Source organism: Telopea speciosissima, chromosome 7 (assembly GCF_018873765.1).
Source record: "Telopea speciosissima isolate NSW1024214 ecotype Mountain lineage chromosome 7, Tspe_v1, whole genome shotgun sequence".
Taxonomy (NCBI): Eukaryota; Viridiplantae; Streptophyta; class Magnoliopsida; order Proteales; family Proteaceae; genus Telopea; species Telopea speciosissima.
Window position 1 is genome coordinate 46,451,297 of NC_057922.1, and position 25,312 is coordinate 46,476,608.

Below are 25,312 nucleotides of genomic sequence, written 5' to 3' on the forward strand. Positions count from 1 at the left end.
CACTCTATTATAACAAGAGTGAATCCATGTCTACACGTTTATAAAATTTTTTTAAAAAAAACCATGTCCAGGTAAGGTGTCAATCGGTCCGGTTATAGTTATTTGGCTCGGTTCTAATGCGGTTCTGATTATTCTGTTTGGTTCCGATGCGGTTTACATTTTGATAAATCGAATGGAATAGTAATCAAACAAAATCATAATCGTTTTTACATTCGGTTCGATCTAATCGGTTTTTTAGTTCCTATTCAGTTTAGGACTTACAGTGCAGATCAAAACCAAACTGAAAAAGAAACCTGTGAAATTAAAATCGAATCATTTTTCCATAATATGATTCGATTTGATCATTAACGGTCCATTCCAGTTCTAATATTCGGTTTCGATTCCGTTTGAGCACCCTTAGCCTACAGATACATGGATTAAGGCTACAACATGTTTACACGTTTACCATAAACGTATAAAATTCATGTCCGCACGTAATTAAGGCTACACCAATGGGGCAAAGTCTAAAATATGCGCAGATTACGAGGTGAATTGCTGGTCAATGTACTAACTTTTCAAGAAATTTTTTGATTAATAAGTGCTTGGCAGCATCAGCAGGGGCGATTTGGAAGAGGGACACAAGAACAATCTCACATGGCTTTGTAAAATAAATATAAGGCAAATAAATGACTTTGTGAAAAGGAACATGTGAGGTGGTCTCTTACCTTTCCCCTTCTTGTTAATCTCCAGAGTCTACAGAATCCCAGCGTTTCTTTTTAGAGAATAGAGATGCTGAAGAGAGTCAAAGGAGTTAAATATTTGAGCTGTATGAGATACTTTATAGGAAAAGAGCACACTTATATGATTTTTTTGCGTGTTTGATCCAATCAAGGAATTGGAGATTCTACTTAGTAATATGGCAGAATTCCACTGGACCCGCCTTCCCTGAGATAGGATCTCACTTCCATTGTCTGGATTTAGGGACTTATTCAGATCCAAGGTAGTAGGCTTTCTGCCCCCCTTAAAGTTTCATTTCTTTATAAACAACTTCTCATAGCCCAAGATTCCTTTTAACTTTTTTTTTTTTTTTTTTTGAGGGGAGGTGGGGGTGGGGGAAAAAGAGAGTGGGGAGGGTGTGGTGGGGTTTGTTAAAAAATATGCTTCAACTTCAATAATAACTACAAATCTTGAGTATTCGTGCCAATTCATGCCCACATGTTTATTGCATTCAAAGACCCACACAATCCAGGGCATTGGCATAGACACCAGAGAAATTGAAAAATTAAATATAAACTAACTTTGATTTTTATTAAATTGTTATGGAAGGGTAATTTGATAAAATTTAATAATCTAAAAGAACCAGATAGACCTTAAATTACTGTAGCAAAAGTGAAGAAAGACGTCCATAACCTAAGACTAGTGACATATATTGCTGTGAATAGAGCTGAGTACAGAAAAAGAATCCATGTAAGCCCCATTTAGTTGGGATAAGACTGAGTTGAGTTACATGTTACCATCCCCCACCCCTCCTGTCAGAAACGGAAAAACCTGAAGGTAGTTACACTAAATAACCAGGGGAAGAAACAAATCCAGTTCCATAATTACATTTTTTTTTTTCATAAGACAGGGAAAGGATGGGAGTTGAAATGTAGATGAATGTATGACCTCACTATGTACATTATCGCGCATTAGGAAATATAAGTGCTCTTCGGAGAGGGAAGGGGGGTGTAGTGGAGGATTGCGAGAGAACAAAAGATACGAGTATACATTCTGGCATATGCTTCCATAGCATGAACACGCTGCAGCAGCAGCAGCTCCTACCCATGAATTCGTTTCCACTTCACCAATCCAGTGATGGTTTATAGTACGAGCAACAAAGATGATCCAGATCCGTGTGCCTTAATGGCACTGAAAGGTCCTGTCATGTTCTTATGGTGTATGGTCATGAAGTAATCTGTGTATGGTTAGCCATATTTATCATCCTCTTTAAATCAATCAAGATGATGTTTTCTTTTCTCGCACCTCTTGACATACCAAATTGCATGCTTTCTTAGGCCCATGCCAATCATCACCTTAAGGCTTGCCAACATTACGTAGGTAATGGCTGACAAGATGAAGATCCAAAGCATCTTCCATGGAAGGGGACCATAGGGAAGGTGAGCTGCATATACTGGAGTAAGAACCCGGATAACCTGGACCCACAAAGAACATTCTTTATGAAGATATTGAACCTAACCCATAAATTAAATTGTGCAAAAAGAATAGTAATAAACAAGTGCTTACCACACATGCTGGTGCCAAGGGGACAAAACTAAGATTTTTCTTCCCATCCTCGGATCCAATATTTAATGTCTGGAGTAAAAGCAGGAAAAATAAATCATCACTGACATGGAACAACAATTATAGATGGAAACACTATATCTACGTATGACTAATTACCGAAAGCTTTTCATACTCCCATGTTTCCATTCTCAAATACAGGAACTTGGAGCACCAATTATCTTGTCAGAATGGCCATTGAGAACATAAGGGATTGATCTAAAAACTGATGGTCATTACCAGCAATCTAGAACATCCAATCGCAGCAGTCAAGCTAAAACTATCTCCCCAAAATTTCAGCCCAACCAGATGATCTAACCATTGCGTAAGTGCACAATTTTCTGAACCATCACTTCCATTCCTCTTTAGTCTTAACAATGTGGTTGAAGGAATGTCATCAATGTTTAGACTCATTTAATAGGACTCATATCACCAGTGGTCTGACAGATCAACCAATATATTCCTACAATCTGAATACAATTCATTGGTTTCTCAAAATCAATAAAACCACCCATCAGTTGCATTATAGATGGCACAGCCAAAAATATTAAGATGGCAATAGAGTGAGTTGATTAAATCAGATTCTGGTTGGAGTTGGGTGGTTTCTCTGTTGTTTTCAGTCTCTCACAGGATTCCAATACTCAACCTATATCTCTACTCCTTTTATAACTTAATCTCATTTATGCCTGGTTTTCTGTTCCAACAGTCGGGGCAAGTCCAGATTGGTGTTACTATGGCAGGTTGGCTTCAGGTTTTCATTTTTAAAAGTTCCAATTTATAGGATGCAAAGTCAACTCATCAGAAAAGCCAAAAGTTTCAGATAACACCCTACATGATAACGCTTCTGTTTCTCTATTTCTCTGTATTTTGTTCCTAAGAACAAAAAACAGAATAGAAATATGTTCGCTACCGCCAGTTCATTTTTTTGTTCCTGGAACGAACCAGTTACAAAAAAAAGTGACTGAGAAATAGAGAAACAGAAGCTTTAATTTGGACCTTCTCTGTTCCAGAAACAAAAGGGAGAAATAAGAAGAGGAGGGGGGGGGGGTTTCTATTTAATGAACACATGGTTAATTTGATAGGCAAAGCAGTAATTTCATGTTCAAAATAAAACACCACCTCCAATGCAAATTTAACCACCACCTCCAACAAATTTTGGGTATTCAATGGCATTTTTGAAGATTTATAGAAGTTCCAGACACATAAATTACTGTGCATAACAAACGCGCTTCTGTTTCTTTTCTGGTCCAGAAATAGAAATTACTATGCGTTACCAAATGCATTTTTTTGTCCTAAATTTTATCCCAGTATCAAAAATACAAAAACTTATTTCTGGAATAGAAATATTGGCCGAGAAACAGAAGTGTTATCATGCAGGGCCTAGTATCACACACAACAAAGGTTGAGGATATTATGTGCAGTCTTTAATTCATTTATCCAACAAACTTCTGTATCTAGTGTTCACAAAAAGATTTTATCTTGCATGTTGCATAAGCTAAAATCCTGCTAAATGCGGGAGCCTTGTGCATTGGGTACGGCCTGTTTTTTTTTTTGGCATAAGCTAATAGCGATAGAAACAAAATTATTACTAAAGAACACAAAGACGATGCAATCACCATAGTTCTTAAATAAAAAAATACATAAAAGAGGATGATAGTCAAAGTGAGAAAATAACCTGCTTGCAAAGCTGTTCCAGAAACTCGGAGAATGCAATGGGCTTTATCTCATTGAACTTTGCAACAAATGAATGCTTAATGATATCTATTATCACTTCACATATGTAAACAAGGAGAGCATTCTGCAGTGTCACAAGCATAACATGTAAGCAAGGGAGTAAGTTTAAAAGATTGGTTAGTTTAAAACTTTCTTAACTTTCTTTTCCACATGTAGCACATATGGTTCCCAGGTATTATATGATATACTTACATAAATAAAAGTTCCAAACCAAGGACCTTCAGCCTCCAGAATATTCTGAGCAAGCACAAATAAAAGAAACGCTGAAATGTGGAACCTCTCCACTGAATCTGTTAATAAACAATGGAATAACTGGATATGATGTGACAAGGAGAGAACAAATAATGCATGAACCACAACAAGAAAGGTAACAAATTAAATTTTAATGCTGAGAATCATCAAACCATCAACCATTTCCACATAAAATATATAAGAACTCCATTTTTTTTCACCGAATATCTGCTGCTGAGCTTAAAGAATTTTTATTTTAAATTTTTATGTAAGGTAAAAGGAATTAAACACAATCTCACATTTGAAACATAAATCAGGCTGAACTGAACCAAAAGTTCAGATCATGGATCCCAAAATCGGGAGCCAGAACATCAGTGAAGGATTCTAGTGTAAATTAACAAGATTTTAATTGTCAGAAATCAGAACATTCATCCAAAGCCTCCAGTTATGCTTACTCTAGATTAATTTAATCACTAATGTAACCAATCTGATTTTTAAAGCATGTATGGAAGGAAATTATACACTTCACAAGAGAGAGGGGAACTGTTTGATGACACCTTAACTCTTTTCTGGAGTTGGCTGAACAAGAGTTTGCCGGGTAAAGCAATGAGACTGAATGCTTATTCCTGAATCAGTTACCTGGAGTCTGAGCGCCAGAAATAATAGGGCTCTCAACAATCATGCTGTACTGTTGGGCCTCTCAATCTTCAGATTTTAAGGCAGCTAATTTTTACGATATCAGATAACAACATGGGACCTTTTTTTTTTTTTTTTTTTGGGGGGGGGGGGGAGATATAGGGTGAGGTATTTAAGGGACTATTTTCATATAGGGTGTATACTTGTGCTGTTGTGCACACTGTCCTTTTTCTAGGATGGGTGGCCATTGCATATACCCATGCTCAATACCTTTCTTCGCTCCAGCAATCAATAAATTCTTTATGGACACGAATAAAGTTTTCTGATTTTTAAGTTGCTGATCCTCAAGACTTCAAGGGCCAAACACAAATAGATTGGGAAGGTCAAGGTACTGTGTCTCAGGATATATGCTTGGCCTGAACTGCCCAATTATTAATCAAGAGCAGGTAAAGCTTGCCCAAACCTAGACACTTATAATTGATAGGTTCAGGTGGCCTGCTTAAATAAAATAAAATAATATATAATAAAAGTTAGGTTAGACAAAAAATTGGGAAGTCTGTTCAGGTCCAGTCTGGAACTGGAGGACTTACACAAGCCCTCAGGTCTGAGGCCCATGCCTAAGTCTAGACACTTAATTAATTGGGCTAACAGGCCAATGCTTTGTTCTATGGTTCTGATGGAAGGCCAAAAAAATACACCTGGAGATTGGACAAATAAGATTCTGGAAAAGCAAAAGGACATGATTTAAGATATTATATATATGAATTAAACATGACATGGCAAACAGTACTCGCAAACCCACTCAGTGAAAGCAATTAGATTTCTGAGAGGACCAGAAGCAGCTGGATCCTTCAATCTATGATTAATTTCAGCAAATATTTTTTCATTCAACCATTATCTTTCTAGTCAAGGAGAACTGACATTGGAGCATCAGTAAAAAGGAATGGAGCACAATAATGTGAGACAAAGCATAGAATCAAGGAAACTCTCTGTACAGCTTTTGGGCCTTCCTAGAGCAGGTAGTCAGCAGCGTAGGAAAATTGTTTTACTATAGTCTTATGTGCTTTGTGCCCATTAATTGTTTAGAAATGCTTCTTTCAGTTCAGCGGTATTGATGTAGAAAAGTCCATAAGAACCATATTTGTTTGGGAGGATGAATAGAGGGGTGCAGCTGGAAAGAAAAGGTTTTCCACATAGGTTTTAGTGGTTTAGTGGGCTGGAATTCTCCCATTTGCAGCTAAGGGCACAAGGCCCTTGAACTGCCAACACGTACGGGCTTGGAAGTGGAGGCTTGAGATAGTTCTAGAGCAGGGAAATCCAGTAGAGAATTAAGGGAAACACACAAGAAATTGTAAGTCACATACATATACTGCCCTTTTTATAAACCATACTCATTAACTGTGAAACTGTCTTAGGTATACCATCCTACCTACTTAACATATATTCAACAACTGAATTACCTTAGACACAACTAAATAACTTGCTTGAGCTGTTTTTCTAAATGACCCATGCAGATAGATTCTCTCCATGGGCCGTGGTTTTTCTGCCATATGTCAGCTCAGCTGATATCAGAGCTTAGCGGACAGTATATCCCTGTCAGCTCTCCTCATGAGGCAACTTTCAGCTAGACACATATTTGCCACATGGAAAAATAAAGCTTTGAAAAAGGAGTTGTTGGAAAAGGCAAAATTTTGAAAACAGATGAACATTTAAAATAAAATGGAAAAAGTTCAATACAGAGTGGGTAATATAGTTCATATGGACTAAATATTGACATATGGCCCTTGCAAAGAAACCTATCTTTCCAATTTTAGAATGGCCAAATCCATCTATGCGGAAGAAAATAAGTCTCTTCCAATTACGTAAATCAAATGAAAGCTAATGACTGAGGTCAATAGCTAGACCAGGCTCACACAAAGTGAAACAATTGAAATTACATAATGCCCATTCTCTAACTAAAAGATAAATATAAAAACAAGGACCGAGTTTTCCATCAGCCACAGTGACAGGAACCCATTCACCGTGGCGGCTTCAGATGCACACGGGGGGGCGGGGGGTATCGGGAGGATATTTTGGGACCATACTAAAACCCTATTGGGGTTTTGTGAACCCTAGGATGGTGGCTGAACCTTCACCGCGTGGTGAAGGAAAACATTATCCTAAAAACAATGAAATTACACAATGCCATTCTAACTAAAGATAAAAATTACAGAGAAGAATTGAAACAAAACTCGATGATTCAACCTAAAATGCTGGCCTACATAATTGAACATGCCTATGAACATGGACAATGAGTTCATCCTGCAGATGGTCCCAAGTGGGCCTCCACAAGACATTCAATTCTTGCTGGTCATTTCTTGATTAGCATGCTAGCTAGAGCAGGATCCACATCAATTCAGGCATTTTGTTACTGTAGTCAGCATTGAATATGGACATTATGTAAGAGAATTAATACAAAGCGTCAATGAGAAGAGGAAGGCAGAAAAAGCTTACCATGGCATGCCAGACTGTGAATGTTGTCCTTGCTAAAACGTTTGAATACATTGCTTTTGATCTCCGCAAAATTATTTGATATCAGCAAAGCCAGTATGGCATTATTGTGAGCAACAATACATGTGGATAAAGTGATAGACTGAGCTAATAAGATGAATGAGTGGGCAAGTATGACTAGTTAAGGAAAAGAACAGAAAGATATATGAGTCCCGAGCAAGGTTTAAAGTATCGCGTATCGTATTGGAAGGGTGATTTTATGAGACATATCGTATCGTATTGGAGAGATGCAAGATACGCTCGATACACATGGAAATGGTAAAGAAATATATGGACAGGCTTAGGATATATGCAAAATATAGTTTTGAAGCATAAAACACTATAAGTAATATGTATTATGCAAAACATATAATGTATAAAAACGAGAACAAAGTACGACAAGACAAATGCATTCAATTGATTATATATAAAGGATACGGTTTTTCTTACATTTACTAATACCAATTTTTTTTGGTATCATATCGGTACCTTAAAAATAAGATACGTATCGGCGGATACAAAAGGATACTTTAAACCTTGGTCACGAGACAATTGTGAATAAGTCATATGATAGGAGGATATTAGACACAACAATAAAAAAATATATCATACTCTAGAAGAAGGATATTAGATGCAACAACAGCCAATGTTTGGTCCCAGATGAATCTCCAGAGCCAAAATCTCATATTTTCTGGCGAACAATTTGCAAGCCCCTCTGCTGAACTGAATAGTGTTTGGAGCATGTCCGTACCAAAATTTTGACACAGTTTGTCAAATATCTATAAAAAAAATTGCCTTGATCAATTAAAAAAATCTCCAATCAACAATAAGTTTATACAAAGATTGACAGTCTTGAGATTTTTCACACTTCTAACACATTATAAACCACATAGAGTTTGACAGCTCCTTGACCACGGATCATGTGATATATTAGGCTGATATCTGAAGCAATAGACAACAATTGTAAAGTATCAGTTATCGTAAGTCAAATTAATCAAAGCATCTCATTTTCATGCCTCCAAAATATCTAGGTGAATGCTGAACCAAAACACTACTAAAATGGATATGGAGAAATAGCAGTAATGTGATCCATAAAAATTCAATTTACCCACCTGTCCGCTGTAAAAGGGTGACTCCAAAGGCCATCACAATCAAACAGCTAAAATCAGACAGCTCTGCTGCACATGGTCTCCGGAACTGCCTGCCACAACCATTGTCAGGTACTCTGTAAATATTACAAGCCATCATAATAATGCTAAAGACAGGAAACATTAGTGAAAAAATTTAAACACAGAAAAGCATGAAGTTCTGGGAAAATTACATACAATCAGTTGGGATATAAGTTTAGCTCTCTTTTCAACCTAATTTTCTCCTTTACCCTTCTATTACACCCATCTAAACGAGATTTAGCCATTTAGATATTTCTTTCTCATGTCTCATATTGTGTCCTCTTTGATCCACTAGTCTTTTTCTTCTAAACTTTTTCCAATCTATTTCTCCCCCCCCCCCCCCCCCCTTTTTATTATTGGTTTTGATGTATGAAGTGCTGGGAAAAATTACATACAATCAGTTGGGACTTGGGATAGAAGTTTAGCTCTCTTTTCAACCTAATTTTCTCCTTTACCCTTCTATTACACCCAACTAGAGGAGATTTAGCCATTTAGATATTTCTTTCTTATGTCTCATATTGTGTTCTCTTTGATCCACTTGTCTTTTTCTTTGACATTTTTTCCAATCTATTTCTTTTTTCTCCCTTATTGTTACTGATTTTGATGTAAGATTAAGAGAGGTTCCAGGCTTCCAGCACAAGTATTCATGCTGGAACAAGCCCAAGTCCAAGTCTAATGGGTTAAATAAGTAGCCTAATATGTTATATGGGTTATGGGCTGGGAATTTTTATATTTTTCTATTGAAATGGGCCTATTTTGACAGCCCATTTATGAGGGATAAGTGGCCATACAAATTTAACTAGTTATTTGTATCTAGTCCTTTAATTTTGTGAAGTCTAGGGGATGTCAATAGGTTAGTTTCATTGTTAGCGGTGAAAGACCTTGAAAATGAAAAGTTCATTAAATATCTTGAAAGAATCCCAACGTAAGTTCTTGGAACTGTACAGGGCATTAAGTCTAGGAGAATGTTCCAATAAGGATCTAGAACTCTCCAACCTCTCTATAAAAAGCATAGTTGTCAAAGCATCGCCTAGGCGCTGCTTAGGCATCCAGGTGAAAATTTTGGGCCAAGCCAAGCTATCGCCTTACTATCTCAGCCCATCATCCTCATCCACGGTATCTCGCCGTTGCCGCATCTCACAGCTTCATCAATAGCTCTTTTTCTTCAATCTTTGTCTCTTTTCTTTTCAGCCACATACATGTATTTATAATGAAACAACCCAATCCTAATCTAAGTAAGAAACTAATTAATAAAACCTATAAAATAGAAACTAGACTCTAACTAGGATTCCCAATTAGGATTACAACTCAAACAGGAAACTAAATAAGTGTCTAATATAAAAATAACACCAAAAATCAACTCCTCTAAGCCAGCAGTCCATATCAGCCCCAAAATTACTGCTCACGTGAACAGTGTTGTGTGAACAGTGCTGCAAGGTACTGTTCATGCGAACAGTAACTTTTCTTTCTTTCTTTGGTACTATCCCCATCTTGGAAAAAAACTAGTCCTCGAGTTTTGATCATTCTTAGACAAAGCTTCTTGTTGTGCACGTCCATCTTCATGGCTGACAATAGTATACTCTAATACCAAATAATGCAAACTCGAGCTCAAACTAGGGAAAGCAGCGGGAGCTCAATTGCAGAAGGATCAAAACAATAAAAGGAAAAAAATTAAATGACGGAATCTTTTTTTTTTATTGCTATTTTATGTTTACATGTGAAGGAGAGCATAAAGGATATGGAAAGAAGAAGAAAGGGACATAGAAGGGGGGATAGGATCAGCTATCTCAGCCCATCATCCTCTAACCCAGGGCTTCGTACCCACAGTATCTCACCGTTGCCGCATCTTACAACTTCATCAATAGCTCTTTTTCTTCAATCTCTGTCTCTTTTCTGTTCAGCCACATACATGTATTTATAATAAAACAACCCAATCCTAATCTAAGTAAGAAACTAATTAATAAAACCTATAAAATAGAAACTAGACTCTAACTAGGATTCCTAACAGAACTATGATTCCCAATTAAGATTACAACTCAAATAGGAAACTAAATAAGTGTCAAATAATAAAAATAACACCAAATATCAATTCCTATAAGCCAGCAGTCCATATCAGCCACAAAATTACTATTCGTGTGGACAGTGTCGCGTGAACAGTGCTGCGAGGTACTGTTCACGTGCACAGTAACTTTTTTTTTTTTTTTCTTTGGACTTCTTCATGCTTCGATCTACATCAGGCCGTTATCACTCTTTCCTTGTCAAGTAGAAAGGTCGACCAAGGAATGATTGTACACGGACATGAAGATGATTTCAAGCACATCAACCCGAACCTTTATGAGCATTATATGTCCTTTCAACATTCGTCGGAGTAGAATGCTTACAACCGAGAAGAGATGATGGAGATCAAGAAAGGTTCCAACACAAGTATTTATGTCAGAATAAGCCCAAATCCAAGTTTAATGGGTTAAAGTAGCCTAATAGGTTATATGGATAAAGGGCTATGACTTTTATGTTTTCTATTGAAATGGGCCTATTTTGACAGCTCCATATGAGGGATAAGTGGTCATACAAATTTAACTAGTTAGTTGTATCTAGTCCTAGGTAGGAGTAATCCCACTAGGAACCAGGGTAATAGGATCTCTTAACAAGGCTGGCAGATTGGGACAGCTTAGGCTAATTAGGGCAGAATTAGGGTTATGGTTAGGGTTTCGACTTAGGGTTTTATTTGGTAATGATGTGCAGAATTTTATGAGTCTAATGGTATAAGTTGGATCAAATTTGGTTGAGGTTGGAATTCTAGGGTTTTGGGTAGGATGCCTTATGAAAATGGACTGTTTGTAAGATCTAGGGTTTAGGGGCAGATTTTAGGAAAGAGGTTTATAGGGTATTAATGGGCAGGTCTAGGGGGTTATTTTGGTATAAAGAAGTTGGGGTTTGGATGAGTTACAAAATTCTGCAATTTAGGGCAGAATTGGATTTAGGGTTTTAGGGTTCTAATGGATCTATGGATTAATGGAAGGGATGATAATAGGAGTAGATGGAGCTTAGGTTAGAGGATCAGAAGAAGAAGGTTAAATGCTGAATTAATAAACTACTTACTTGAAAGATTAAATCTTCAATGGTAGCAGCTTTGAAGAACTAGAAGAAGGACCTCCTGATCTACAAGATGCAAGGAGTCGATCGGAGTCCACCAATCCCTTCACCTTGATATTACCCACAAGGTAGCCTTGATATTACTCACAAGGTTCACTCAACAGAGCAGAGCAGCAGCTATGGCAGCAAACAAAAGCTTTTCATTAATCAAATCCGTTTTCAATGCTGGCCTCCCTTACAAACTTATATAGAAGACTCAAAAATAGACTTAGACACTAAAAAGGAATGGCCTAACCTTATCCCTAACCTATTAGGCAACTTAAACTGACTAGGAAACCCAAATAGACTCAAAATAGAGTCCTAATGACTTAAAACAACTTAAACTACTTAAAATAAAGAAGATTCCCTAGTAGCCAATAGGATATAAGAACCTCTTAGCCAATAGGATCACTTCACTTAAATTAGACCAATTGAACCAATTGGATGCAACCAATTTAAACCGGTTCAATTAAAAACACAAAATAAAAACTAAGTATTGGGCTGATCCCGTATGCAACCTATATACCCCTATTTCAGGCCCACTAAAGTGGCCTAATACATAGAAAACCCTTAGGAACAAAGGCCCAACATATATATATCCCAACCCTACACTTATTCCCAATGAAACAAGCCCTATTTGATGATGAATCTGCATCAGGTGGACCTTGGTGCAACAGTAAAGGTTGCTCCATTGTGACCAAGAGGTCATGGGTTTGAGTCTTTGAAAACAGCCTCTCCACGAAGAGGGGGTAAAGCTGCGTAGATTATGACCCTCCCTAGACCCCGTAGTGACGGGAGCCTCGTGCACAGGGTACACCCTTTCCTGGGGATGTCAACAGGTTACTTTCATTGTTAGTGGTGAAAGACCTTGAAAATGAAAAGTTCATTAAATATCTTGAAAAGAGTCCCAATGTAAGTGCTTGGAAATGTACAGGCCATTAACCATTAAGTCTAGAAGGAACTTCCAATGAGGGTCTACAACCCTCCCCTATGAAAAGAGGTGCCCATAAGTATTTGAAATCATAATTTAAATGAAATTTAGTTTATACAATTCTTGTGTGAAAAACAGAGCTGCAGTGAGATTTTGTTCCTGGTGAGAGACGGCTGGTTGGTGAGATACTAGCCTAGGCTTAGGGTGAGAATCTTCAAGTCATATCCTTCTTTAATCTTATTTCCTCTTTTTTGTCCGTGTGACATCAAGTTAGTTTTGAATTTGTTCAATTGTTCAACCATTTATTTAAAGGTTAGTCGACGATATTCCCTGCTGTGCATCATCTCTTATTCAAATCTGAAGTTTCTCTTAAAAATCTGATCACTTTTGGGTGCAATCCTATTATCTTGAACTGGTTCTGAAACTTTATATAAGACTAGACCAGTCTCCATTATGTTTGATCTTCATCTTCTCTTTCTCTAATCTGTTATGGTCTCTCAAGTCCATTCTATTTCCCTTCAAAGAATCCACTTTTTGATTTCTTACATGTCATACATGAATATCAAGTAGAGAAAATACATTAAAAAAAAAATAATTTTGAAATAATTAAAATATTACCTAGAAGTACCCTTATTATAGGTTTTCTTAATTTTATTTGGCCCTTTTAATTATTTTTTTTAGGTCCCTTCTGTGTGGATAGTGAATCAAAGCATGGTGACAGGTCTATTATTTGAAATACTTGTTTCTTTCCCCAGGTAGGCTGGGTTGTAAATCAGGGCAAAGAGAGCCCCAACTCCAACTCTAAACCAAATATGGGCTAACACACACTCCCCTATGAGTAAGTAATAGTAAGGCCTTTTCTTTGTGATTGTAGACCACCTTTCATTTGCAGTTTGTGGGCTTTCGAACTATTCTATTTACTTAAGAATAGTACGGGTGCACCATTAGCTGGCTTCAAAGAGCTAGTTGTAGCATGCTAGCCTTTTTCCGCAGGCTGCTAGTTTAGTTGTAGTGTGCGCTTCACTAGAGATTTCAATTTTTTCTAGAATAATGAAGATTTTATAAAGATAATAGCCACTAAAAACTTGACCTCCTTCATGAGAAATAGATAAGGAGAAAGATCCCTCCATCTTACAATACCCCTCCCCCATATTAATCTTTCACTGCACAGTTGGAGAAGGCCCTAGAATATATAACTTCTCTCTGAACCTAAAGCATCCGCTAAGTAGTTTGCATCTCTGGATCCCCAAGAGAATGATATGTTCCTTGGGTCACTCAGTGACTTGGCTCTCTGAACCGGTGTTAACTTCCAAGGAATGTTAATATTAGGAAGCTCGGCAATTGGTTGTGGTCTTTGCTGGAAAATTAATCTGGCTCCATAAAAATATGTATATCTTGTACTTTTTGAATGATCTTATTTTGTACATGCTGTTCATGACTGTATTCTACCAATGAAATATTTTATTTGAAGGCAACACAAATACAACAACAACAAAAAACAAAGTCTTATCCCAACTTAATGGGGTCGGCTACATGGATCCAAACAAAACAAAGTAAGGAAAACTAAACAAAAAAAAGGGAAAGAGAAGAGAAATGAAAGATGCAATATGAAAGATGAAAGAAAATAGGAAGAAAAAGGCACAACCCAGCATGTCAAGAGAAACTCAGCTAAATGGGGTCTGCTACATGGATCCTTGCCCTCAAATAGGCTCTATCTGAGGTCATACTTGGTACAAGACCTAGACTATGCATGTCCTTCCTCCCCACTTCTCTTATGGTCATTTTAGGCCTGCCCCTAGCTCCTTAAGCTCCTTCGATCGGAATCATATCACTCATCGTTACTGGGGTGTCTCTAGGCCTCCGTTGAATATGACCATACCACCTTAAACGATTCTCTTGGAGCTTGTCCATGATCGGGGCGAATCCCAAGCCCGCTTTAATACGTTCATTCTGTACTTTATCCTTCCTTGTTTTTCCACACATCCATCGTAACATCCTCATCTCTACTACACATAGGCTTATAAATATGACACTTCTTAACTGTCCAGCATTCTGCCACATACATCATAGCCGGTCGTACAATAGTCCTATAGAACTTTCCTTTAAGCTTTAAAGGAATACATTGATCACACAGCACTCCGGACGCACCTCTCCATTTCATCCATCCACTTAATTCTCTGTGAAACATCATCCTCTATGACACCTTCGTTACTTATGATTGACCCTAGCGATCTAACATAATCACTTTGCGGTATCTCTCTTTCCTCAATTCGCACCATATCAGTATCCATCATAGAGTGACTAAAATTACGCATCATATACTCCGTCGTTGGTCTACTAATTTTAAAGCCTCTTGTTTTCAAGGTTAACCTCCAAAGCTCTAACTTGGTGTTAATCCCTTCTTTTGTTTCATTCACTAAAACGATATCAACGTCATGCATAGAAAACTCGGTCGAAACCTATCGAAACAACCGAGATATCTCGGTTTCGCAAGTTTCCGAGACGAGATGGAGGCGTATTTTAAAAACTACATGGTTTTGACTCGGTATCAACAGTTTCGACCATGTTTCGACCGAAACATGGTTGAACCACCTTGAACTAGGCCTATATAATACCTCATCTAGACCAAGAAAGGCATATCTCGACTTGGTTTCAACAGAAACCCCTCCAACTCGGTAGTTTCGACAAAAACCCCTCCAACCAAGGTTTGCCCTTGAATGCGAAAAAGTACCAGGTTTCGGTTGGTTTCAACCAAATCTCAGTTTCAGCCAAATCGAAACCTGAGTTCTTGATCCTTGATCATCTGCAAAGAGCATAGACCACAGGACCTCGTCTTGATTGTTCTTGGTTAGATCGTCCATGATAAGCGCAAATAGGTAAGGGCTTAGGTCTGATCCTTGGAGTAACCCAATCATAATTGAGAATTCCTTTCCCTAACCTCCCACAGATCTCACACTAGTCACCACGGTATCTTTAATTACATCCACATATTTACTCGAAACTCCTCTCCTCACTAGAACATGCCGGATTAAATCTCAAGGAACTTGGTCATAAGGTTTTTCCAAGTCAATAAAGAGCATATGAAGATCCTTCTTACTATCTCTATATCTTTCCATGAGCCCCCTCAATAAGTAGATAGCTTTTGTCTTGGATCTACCTACCATAAAGCCAAATTGGTTCACCGAGATATGAGTCTCTCTTCTTAAATGGGCTTCAATAACCTTCTCCCAAAGTTTCATAGTGTGACTCATAAGCCATATACTTTTATAATTTGCAACTTTGGATATCACCTTTATTTTTGTAGATCGGGAATACAATACTTCTACTCCACTCATCTGGCATCTTCCTAGCATTCATAATCATGTTGAATAGATTGGTTAACCAACAAACCCCACAACCTCCAAGGGTTTTCCACACTTCTATTGGAACCTCATCTGAACCCGGAGTCTTATCTGTTTTCATCTTTTTTAAGGCTTCTTTAACTTCTGCCACACTAATCTTTCTTAGATATCTATGACGTATGGTATCTTGCTAAAGAATGTAATCGTCCGGGTCATTTCTACTCGAACTATCTCTATTTAGTAGGTCACAAATATACTCATCCCATCTCTTCACAATGTCCTCATCCCTCACCAACACTCTTCTATCAGCAGTTTTGATGCACCTCACCTGATCGAAATCTCTACTCTTCCTTTCTCTCGTCTTAGGTATCATATAAATAGTTTTTTACCCTTCTTTAGTGTTTAGGTTGGTATACAAATCCTCATATTTCTTCGCCCTAGCCAACCCCACAATCATTCTAGCTTTTTTTGACATCATTATATCCCTTTTTATCCTCTGTTCCTTTAGTCCTTTGCCATATCTTAAAACAATCTTTCTTGGTCCTAATGGCTGCTTGGACTTCATCGTTCCACCACTAAATCTCCTTAGGGGCCCAACTACTACCTTTCGCCATGGACCGAGAACTCACGAGATCTCGCCGAGATTCTCGGTTTTTGGAAATAGCGAGTCGAGATGCCCATCAAGTGATTAAATTACATTTTCTCGCCGAGATCTCTGTTCAATATCGTTTCGGGTGAGATAGGAGATAAATGAAAAAAAAATTCAAAATCTCGCCGAGATCTCGGGTCATGGGGCATGGTTTCGGGTCTCGGGCCATGTTTTTTATCCATTTAACTTATTAAAAGAAGCCATCTTGACAGAACTCGCTAATCTCGGCAAGTTCTGTCAAGAGGCCTCTTTAGCTCTCTCTTCTTACTTCTTCTCACTTCTTCTCTCAAATCCTCTCTTCTACTCTTCATTTTTTCCATGGATTGAAAGCTTTGGAAGGTGATTTTGCTGCCAAACTGAAGATTGAAGCTCACTTTTGCACGAATGATCAAGTTTTTGAAGGATTTTTGAAAGGTAACCCATTTTCCCTAAATCTATTTTTTTCAAAAAAAATTGATGAAACCTTGGTAAATTCATGTGATTTTGAGTTATGTTACACAACTTTGGCCAATCTATCACTTGATGGAGTCTGAATTTTTTTTTGGTTATTAAATTTTTTATTATAATTTCTAGAAAAAAAAATGAATTTTTTCAAAAAAGAAATTGAAAAAAATAGGATAAATACTTATTGTTTGGATGTGATTTTCATATATGTTAGACAAGTTTGCATGCTCTACAGCCTCATGGAGTCATTTTTTTTTCACCCATTAAAAAAAATAATTTTTTTTTTCAGTTTTAATAATAATATTATTAAAATATATAAAATTAAGGAAAAATACCTGTTTTTGTTGGAAAATGATGTACAACATATGTACATAGTGTCCAACTTCAAATGGTGTCAAATACATCATTATGTTATAATATTTTATACTTTAAGGTATAATTATTTTTAATAAAAATTATAAATACTATTTTTAATTAATAAATAAATACTAGAGTCGGGGAATAAATAAGAAATAGGTATTTGATTGTTCTAGTAGCTTCATATTATGTTTAATAGTTATGAATACAATACTTTAAGTGTTTAATACTTTACTTTAAGTCTGTAATAGTTACTAATACATGTTTTTTTTTGTAACAGTGTAAAAAATAAGATATTTCTTACACAATGGGGGATATAACATGGCTACATGGAGTCCCGATGTCTGAGGATAAAAAGAAGTCAAAGTGTAACTACTGTGGAAAGATTCTAAATTCTGGAAGAGCAACTAGGTTAAAGCAACATTTGTCTAGTACAAGCAAGGATGTTGCCTCATGCCGAAATGTTCTGAGCCAAGTGAAACTGGCAATGGCACAAAACTTGAGAGGAGTACGAACAAAGAAAGCTGAGAGGGAAAGACAACAAATAGCTTTTGATGAGACAGTTCTAGAGAGGCCTGGTGTAGAGATCCGTGGAGGAGTAGGAGATGATACTGAATATAGGCTACACCTGGTGAGTTCGAATCAGAGGCTGAATAGAGGATTTACCAGCAAACTTTGGCAGAGAGTAGACAAAGTTTTCATTTTGAGAATATAAGAGCATATGAGCAAGCAAGAGGAGCTGGTGGATCTGGCTCAGCTGCACCAGTGTAAGAAAATGAGAGGAGGAGAAGCACTGACACAAGAGATATCCCACGGCCCCAAGCCCGACCACGAGCACGTTCCTCAGATCCCATTTTTTAGCAGGATCCATCTACCTTTAGGTAACAAGATGCCTACCAGCCAACCATCCCGCAAGTGTTTGGTGGTAAACAAGAGGAAGCACGGAAAGCCTTCAGTAAGTTCATGCTATACAATGGCATTCTAGCTAATGAAGCACAAGGACCATATTATAATGCATTCTTTGATGCTGCAGGGAGGGTTGGCCCAGGATGGAAGGGGCCTACACCATATGAGTTATATAATATATATTTGCCTCAAGAGGTAGAGGAGTTGAAAGAGTACATAGAGGGTCTGAAGCCAAGGTGGGACACATATGGGATTACTCTTATGGCTGATGGTTGGACTGGACCTACTAGACAATCCATTATAAATTTCATGGTGAGTTGTAATGGGAAGACTGTATTCTTGAAGTCTGTTAATGCATCAAAGCATGTAAAGGATGCATCATACTTGTATAAGCTACTGAAGCAAGTGGTGGAGGAAGATATAGGAGCAAAGAACGTTAACCAAATTGTGACGAATAACGGTTCTAATTTTAAGAAGGCTGGAGAGAAATTGATGAACATGAAGAGTAAGAGGATCCGCCTATTTTGGACTCCATGTGTAGCCCATTCTATTGATTTAATGTTGAAGGGCATGGGGAAAAAAGCTTTGGTGGCTGGTGTGGTCAATAGGGCGAGGGAAGTGACCAACTTTGTATATAACCATGGTTATGCTTTAGCCATGATGAGGGAAAAATGCAAAGGGGATTTAGTGAGGTTTGGTGTCACTCGATTTGCCACCAATTACATTGCATTGAAGAGCTTTCGGACGAAGGTGATAGGTCTGAGGTCAATGATTGCAAGTGAACAATGGTTTGGTTGGCAAGGTTCTAGGACAGAGGAAGGGAAGGCAGCACAACAGACCATTGCAAGTGATCAATTCTGGAAGGACTTGTATAAAGTTGTTGCCATATTAGAGCCAGTGGTGGCAGTACTAAGGATGGTTGACACGGAGAAGAAGCCTACCTTGCCCCACATATATGGTGCCCTGGAGAAGATGAAGGAAATGGTCCGAGCTGCAATACCCCGAAGTGTTCGGTCATACATTAATATCATTGATGAGCGGTGGGAGAATCACTTGAATCATCCATTGTATAAAGCTGGTGAGTTCAACACTTCAACATACTTCAAACTTTATATGAGTTTTTACATTTACATATTCAAAACTCAAAAGTATTAAGGCACTAACAACTTATATTTGTGGTTTCCCCTTTATTAGCATACTATTTGAATCCAAAGTAGCAGTACTCGCATAATCTTGGGCTAGACACAAATTTGTTGGTAGCAGTTCAAACTGTTATTGAGAAGTTGGAACCCAATGCCATGACAAGTTGACTGCAATGATGAGGTGAGAGTATGGGACTTTGGTACTTTGGTAGTAAGTAAAGGAATGTAATTACTAAATAGCAAATACTAATGTCTCTAACAATGTTTGAAATTTAAAATGAAAATAGATCAAATTCTTCAAAAGGCCTCAGCAAGTTTTAGTCGAAAAACTGCAGTGGAGGGAAGACAAAAGTCAGACCCCAGTAGGTGGCAATGTGGCATGACATTACATTTATGACTTATAATTTTATCCCTTTAGAATGCACATATTCTTAATATTCTATGTTTATAATGCAGCTGACTGGTGGGTGCTTTATGGTACAAGTTCACCCAACCTGAGGAAGGTAGCAGTCAAAGTGCTCTCACAAACTTGTTCATCCTCTGGGTGCGAGCGCAACTAGAGTACATTCGCATTGATACACTCAAAGAGGCGGAACAGATTGGGTAGTCAACGACTGAAGCAGCTGGTGTATGTGCATTATAATATGAGACTAAGGATGAGGCACACACGTGAAGAATTTGAGACCACTGAAAAAGATCCCATCGAACTATCCAACATATTCCAGGAGGACTCTGATGATGATGAGGATCCCCTATTCCAGTGGGTGAGGGATCGTGGTACACCAGAGATGGATGAGCCCGGAGGTAGGCCCGACTCCACCATTGCGTCCGTAACCGGTACAGATATTCACGACTATATGTCGCAAGAGGGGTGTGCACATTCAGAGTCACCGAGACCTTTTGAGGCTACAACAGGAACTACTCCTGATGATGATGATGATGGTGATGGTGATAGTGATGACCTTGCTGCTGCTGCTGGTGGTGGTGGTGGTGGTGGTAGTGGTGGTGGCATACAAAGTGGTGGTTATTATGATGATCGTCATGAGGGGATGCGCGAGCAATACCAGCATGAAGTGGGAACGCAGGAGGACCCTTTGCGTTTCACACGTGAGTCTTAGTTTACACATGCTACACAAGATCAAAACCATGGTGGCCACAGAAAAACGTACAAGAGGACGGGTCGCAAACACAACCAACCTCAGCATGATGACACGAGTATGAACACCATGCTAACAAGTTTTGGAAACATGAGTATGGATACTGGTAGTGAGCATCTATCGTGGCATTCATCTCAACCTCATCATCACTATGATTATGGCCAGGAGAGCACCGGTTCTAAATATAGTGCCTATGGTTAGTTTGGCCAGTCAACACATGAGTATGACTATCAAAGCAGTGGGTCTGGCATTGGGTCCACATTCCCAGTCCCATACATTCCTCAATATGACAGTAGCAGAAGCAGTAGATCTCACACTTCATGGCAACCATCTCACGCCACTGTGCAACAGCTATACCCTAGGATAGGGGCCTTGTTATATGTGGATGACAACTCTTATATGAATGCTATGGAGAACTATATGCAACAGTGGAGCAACAATATGTCATGGGAAGACTATGTGGGACAAGTGGGGAATGAATATATGATTCAATCTCATTTTATGTGATGATAGTTGTAACTTGTAACATTGTTAAACTTAAGCAATTTGATGTATCACTTATTCACTTTAACATTTGTAATGCTTACTAAGTTGTTTTACTATTAATTGAATGTTTTGCTAGCTTTCTATTACTAAATTATGTCATTAATGTATATAGTATGGTATTTTAGTACGTCATCGCCTACCAACTTAGGGTCCGATGTAAAAGTCCTATTTGGACTTTGTTTTTGCAAAATCTGATAATGTCATTGTGTTTAAATGGCCTAAAATAGGCTGTATACCAACTTTCAGACCCAAAAGAGGTCTACAACCCACCGAGATGGGCTTCCGAGTCGGAAAAAAAAAATTACACAAACTCGCCAAGATCTCGGCTCGACTCGGTTTTGGGCTGGGCCGAGATGGCTCCGAGACCCGAGTTTTCGAACCTTGCCTTTCGCTTCCCTTAGCACATCCTTGACAGCTCTCTTAACATAGGTCATCATCTCGTTCCACATCGCTGTGTCTTCCTCAAAGTTCCATGTTATTTGTCTGACCATAATACCAATAAATGTCCTTAGAGCCTCTCCTTTTAATCTCCACCACCTTATCTTAGGGTACATAGGTTCCCTCTTCCTATGCTTCTGTGCACTTAGGTACATATCTAAGACCATCAGTCTATGTTGGGTGATTAAGCTCTCCCCAAGGGATAACCTTGCAGTCCTTACACACCATTCCGTCTGCCCTTCTTGTAAGGAAAAAGCCTATCAACCTAAGAGTAATCCCTAAAAGCCTTCACTTGCATCCTAAGTAATGATTAAAAGTAATATTGATTTCAGGTACTCAGACTCCTACTCGCATGGTACTACTTTATGAGAATCAAATTGAAAAACTCGCTATTCTTAGCTCCTAGAAATCATCTAACATTGAAGTGTAGAAAATAAGGATAAATGTAGCAATAACAGCTTCTTGGAGAACTCATGTGAGCACGAAGTTGACAACTTCTTGATCTACCCTTGATGATGAAGAGATAAAATCCAAGAATCTCGATCTACCCTTAACGCTGAACATATAAGTCCAAGAAAGAACCTATCACTCTTTTTCTAGATACAGGTGCTTCATCGACTGGCTCAATTTCCATTGCATGATTCCATAGCACAAGAAACGTCCTCGGATATTGTATTTCAGCACCTAATCGCAAAGAGAAACTCCCATTTAATGATCTGATTGAGGATTGCAAGGTTTGAGTAAACCTTCAAGACATGACTACGGTATAGAGGCTGGCCGGAGAGAGAGAGAATGAACATGAAGACAATGAGGTCAGGGCCATATGCCCCAGCATGCGCTAGCGTGACGGAGCTCGTAGATCAGCTTTAGTCCACGGGTGCTTGCGGGATTCGTACACTAGCTGATTGTAGACCACATTGCACATTTTCTTGTCAGCATAAATGCCTGGTCTGCTGGTCATGTTTTTTGCAGCATACATTTTCTTTAAATGATTAACAGTTCATTTATTGATGGAGAAAATAATGATAAATATGGTATACCCTAAAGAACTAAAATATCAGACATTCACCACATTAAAAATTGGAAGCAATATGTGAGATGAGATGTACAAAGCATGTTAGAATATCAAGTTTGATGCAAAAAAAATTGGCCCATTCATTTGATGAGGAGGCCCTTTTTAAATATGTCCACTTATATGCCCTTTACATGTTGCAAAGTCACATTGCAACTCATACAAGTAGACATCAGGAAGACCAAATACACCCACTTAAGAAACATTTCGAGCAATTGACAGCTAGATAAACTAGACACCTTTTTTTTTTTTTATGATACTTGGATACCTAGAAAAACTTGACACATTTACTTTCATTACAGCAGCTAACTTCTACTAAAAGTAGACATCTCACCTAGTATTGAGAAATCTCCAGAATGTCGTCACAACCCTTGCTGGCATTATAGTTAGCAATGAAAGAAATGAGTCGAAACAGACAAGGAACCCAACATTAATAAGCTGCAACAAAGTGGTTAATATCTGAGAACTCCATCATATCAAAATGGAATGATATCAGGACTAGGGGGAAAAAGATAGAAAGAAAAGAACCGTCATGACAACTCAACCAAAATATGGTATCAATGTAGGCCCTATACAGAAGATATACTGCCTTTTGAGTAGATCGCATGGGGTAACCCTATCCTCAATGTAAGAGCATTTTTAGGCCTTATTAACTAAAATAATAAGGTATAAGTCCCTACCCAAACACAAAGAAACTGAACCATCTTTGTTTCAGCAGTGTCAAGGCAGCTTATGAGCCATGATGAACACGGGCACTTTTCAACACTCACTGGCCATCTATAAAGATTACAAAGAATGAGCAGGGATTACCAGTTCACATCTCCATGGCAAGTGGAAGATAGTATCGTAGACTCTCTCCCGTTCTTTCTCGTTTCCTATAACTGTTGTGTTCCTTAGAGAATTTCCACTATTCATTACTTCCAAGAAATATTTCACAGGTGACTTTTCCACACAAGAAAGATCTGGCAGCAATCACATAAACATAACTTGTATAATCAGGGCTCAGGAAAACCCAGAAAAAAAAAATTAGAGCTTAATGACATAGTAACCAACACCAACTCCTATGAAACATGTAAATGTCACAAATTTGTTAATCATCCATGTTTCCTTTTGTGATCAGCCGACCACATTTAGTTGGGATGAGGCTGAGTAGTTGTTTGTTTCCTTTTGTGATCAATGCAATTGCAGTAGTACACAATGTCACTGAATAATAGCTTGATGAAAAAAGCATGGTTAAGATTACTAATGGCCAACACAAACTGCACCGAAGATTTGTTTCTGAAAGTAAAATGTAGATGTCTTCTGTAACCGCACATTGAGAGAAGGCCCATCACACGCATGCCACATCCTGAAGAAGTATTTTGTACATGTATACTGAAAGAAATACTCTGGCTAACTTAAGGTACAGAATTTAGTGCAAAACTACAAATTACCGTGTTTAGACAATGAAGAACAAAAAATCAATCCAAAAAAAAAAAAAAAAAAAAAAGACCACCATCTGAGCTTAGCCAGGAAAGTAACATGCTAGTTAGACTAGACTCTCAGTAGAGTCACAATGCTGTCCCCTGGTATTACAGCCATTGTGAAGTTAATAGGTCGTGGACCAGTAACCGAAACCTAATATCTCCACTCGATAATTGCAAAATTAAATGGCAATGAACAGGTAAATGAAGTTCGTTATGTCCATTGCTTCATTGACTTGACTGTTAGTGCAATGTTTCGCAATTTTATTTCAATTCTTAAAAGGATTCCAGGAGATTTTGAAAACCACATTATGTAGGAAAACATGGTCAAACTATGAATATGCTATATGATATATGGAATGTAAATATATAAGGAAAAAAAGAAAAATCAAGGACTTGGCTGGGTTAAACTCACTTTTCGGATCTTCTGACATGAATTGCTTCCAGTCCAGCGATTGCGCGGTTTCTAATTTGGGGATTACACTTCCATTATTCTTTTGAGCTGACGAATTCGTTCCTGCACTGCTCTCCTCCTTCACAGGCTCGTCGCTCTGCAATACCGGCTTATCACACCCACCACCCCCTTTCACGGTCACGTTCCTCTGTCTCAATTCCACAAACGGATTCCGGTCTCCATGAAAGCCCTGAAAATCAGGCTCTGAAACCTGATGCACAGTTCGAACAGTCGCAACGTTGTCTTCCGTGACTGTCACCTCCTCACAGATAACAGTTTGGATCAGGCAACTCTGGAATTCCGATACCAATTCATTCGTACAAGAACCATTATCATAGTAAAACGGTTCCTGATTATCAAACACCGAATCAACAGCCTTATCGGTGATCGGGTCCTCCTCTATGGAAGACGAAATCTTCTTCTTCTTTTTCCAGCCCTTGTTCTTCCGCTTCCGACGATTCGGCTTATCTCCGGGAGAGAGAAGATCTCCATCTGTGCCATTTTGACCAAGTGGATCTGAATTCGATCTGTACAATGGAATTTCTTCGTCAGCAAAACCATCGTCGCTGAGAATATCGAAAGAGAGCTTTCTCCCGCCATATCTCAATCCCATTGGATCGATCTCGAGAGAGAGCACTCAGTAAGAATAAGTGAATGAATGAATCTGGAGAATCAAATAAAAT

General features: G+C 38.3%; 1 protein-coding gene across 1 annotated transcript; it reads right to left on the reverse strand.

Moving 5' to 3' along the window:
- Positions 1-1,721: 1,721 nt before the first annotated feature.
- Positions 1,722-25,312, reverse strand: LOC122669550 (protein POLLEN DEFECTIVE IN GUIDANCE 1-like). Its single transcript, XM_043866334.1, has 11 exons — positions 24,591-25,312; positions 23,523-23,674; positions 23,047-23,150; positions 8,541-8,629; positions 8,297-8,370; positions 8,057-8,207; positions 7,393-7,560; positions 4,225-4,322; positions 3,974-4,096; positions 2,263-2,331; positions 1,722-2,171 (listed from the first exon to the last, which is right to left on the reverse strand). Exons 1-11 carry the CDS (start codon positions 25,240-25,242, stop codon positions 1,971-1,973), a joined length of 1,881 nt encoding a protein of 626 aa, XP_043722269.1. The 5' UTR covers positions 25,243-25,312; the 3' UTR covers positions 1,722-1,970.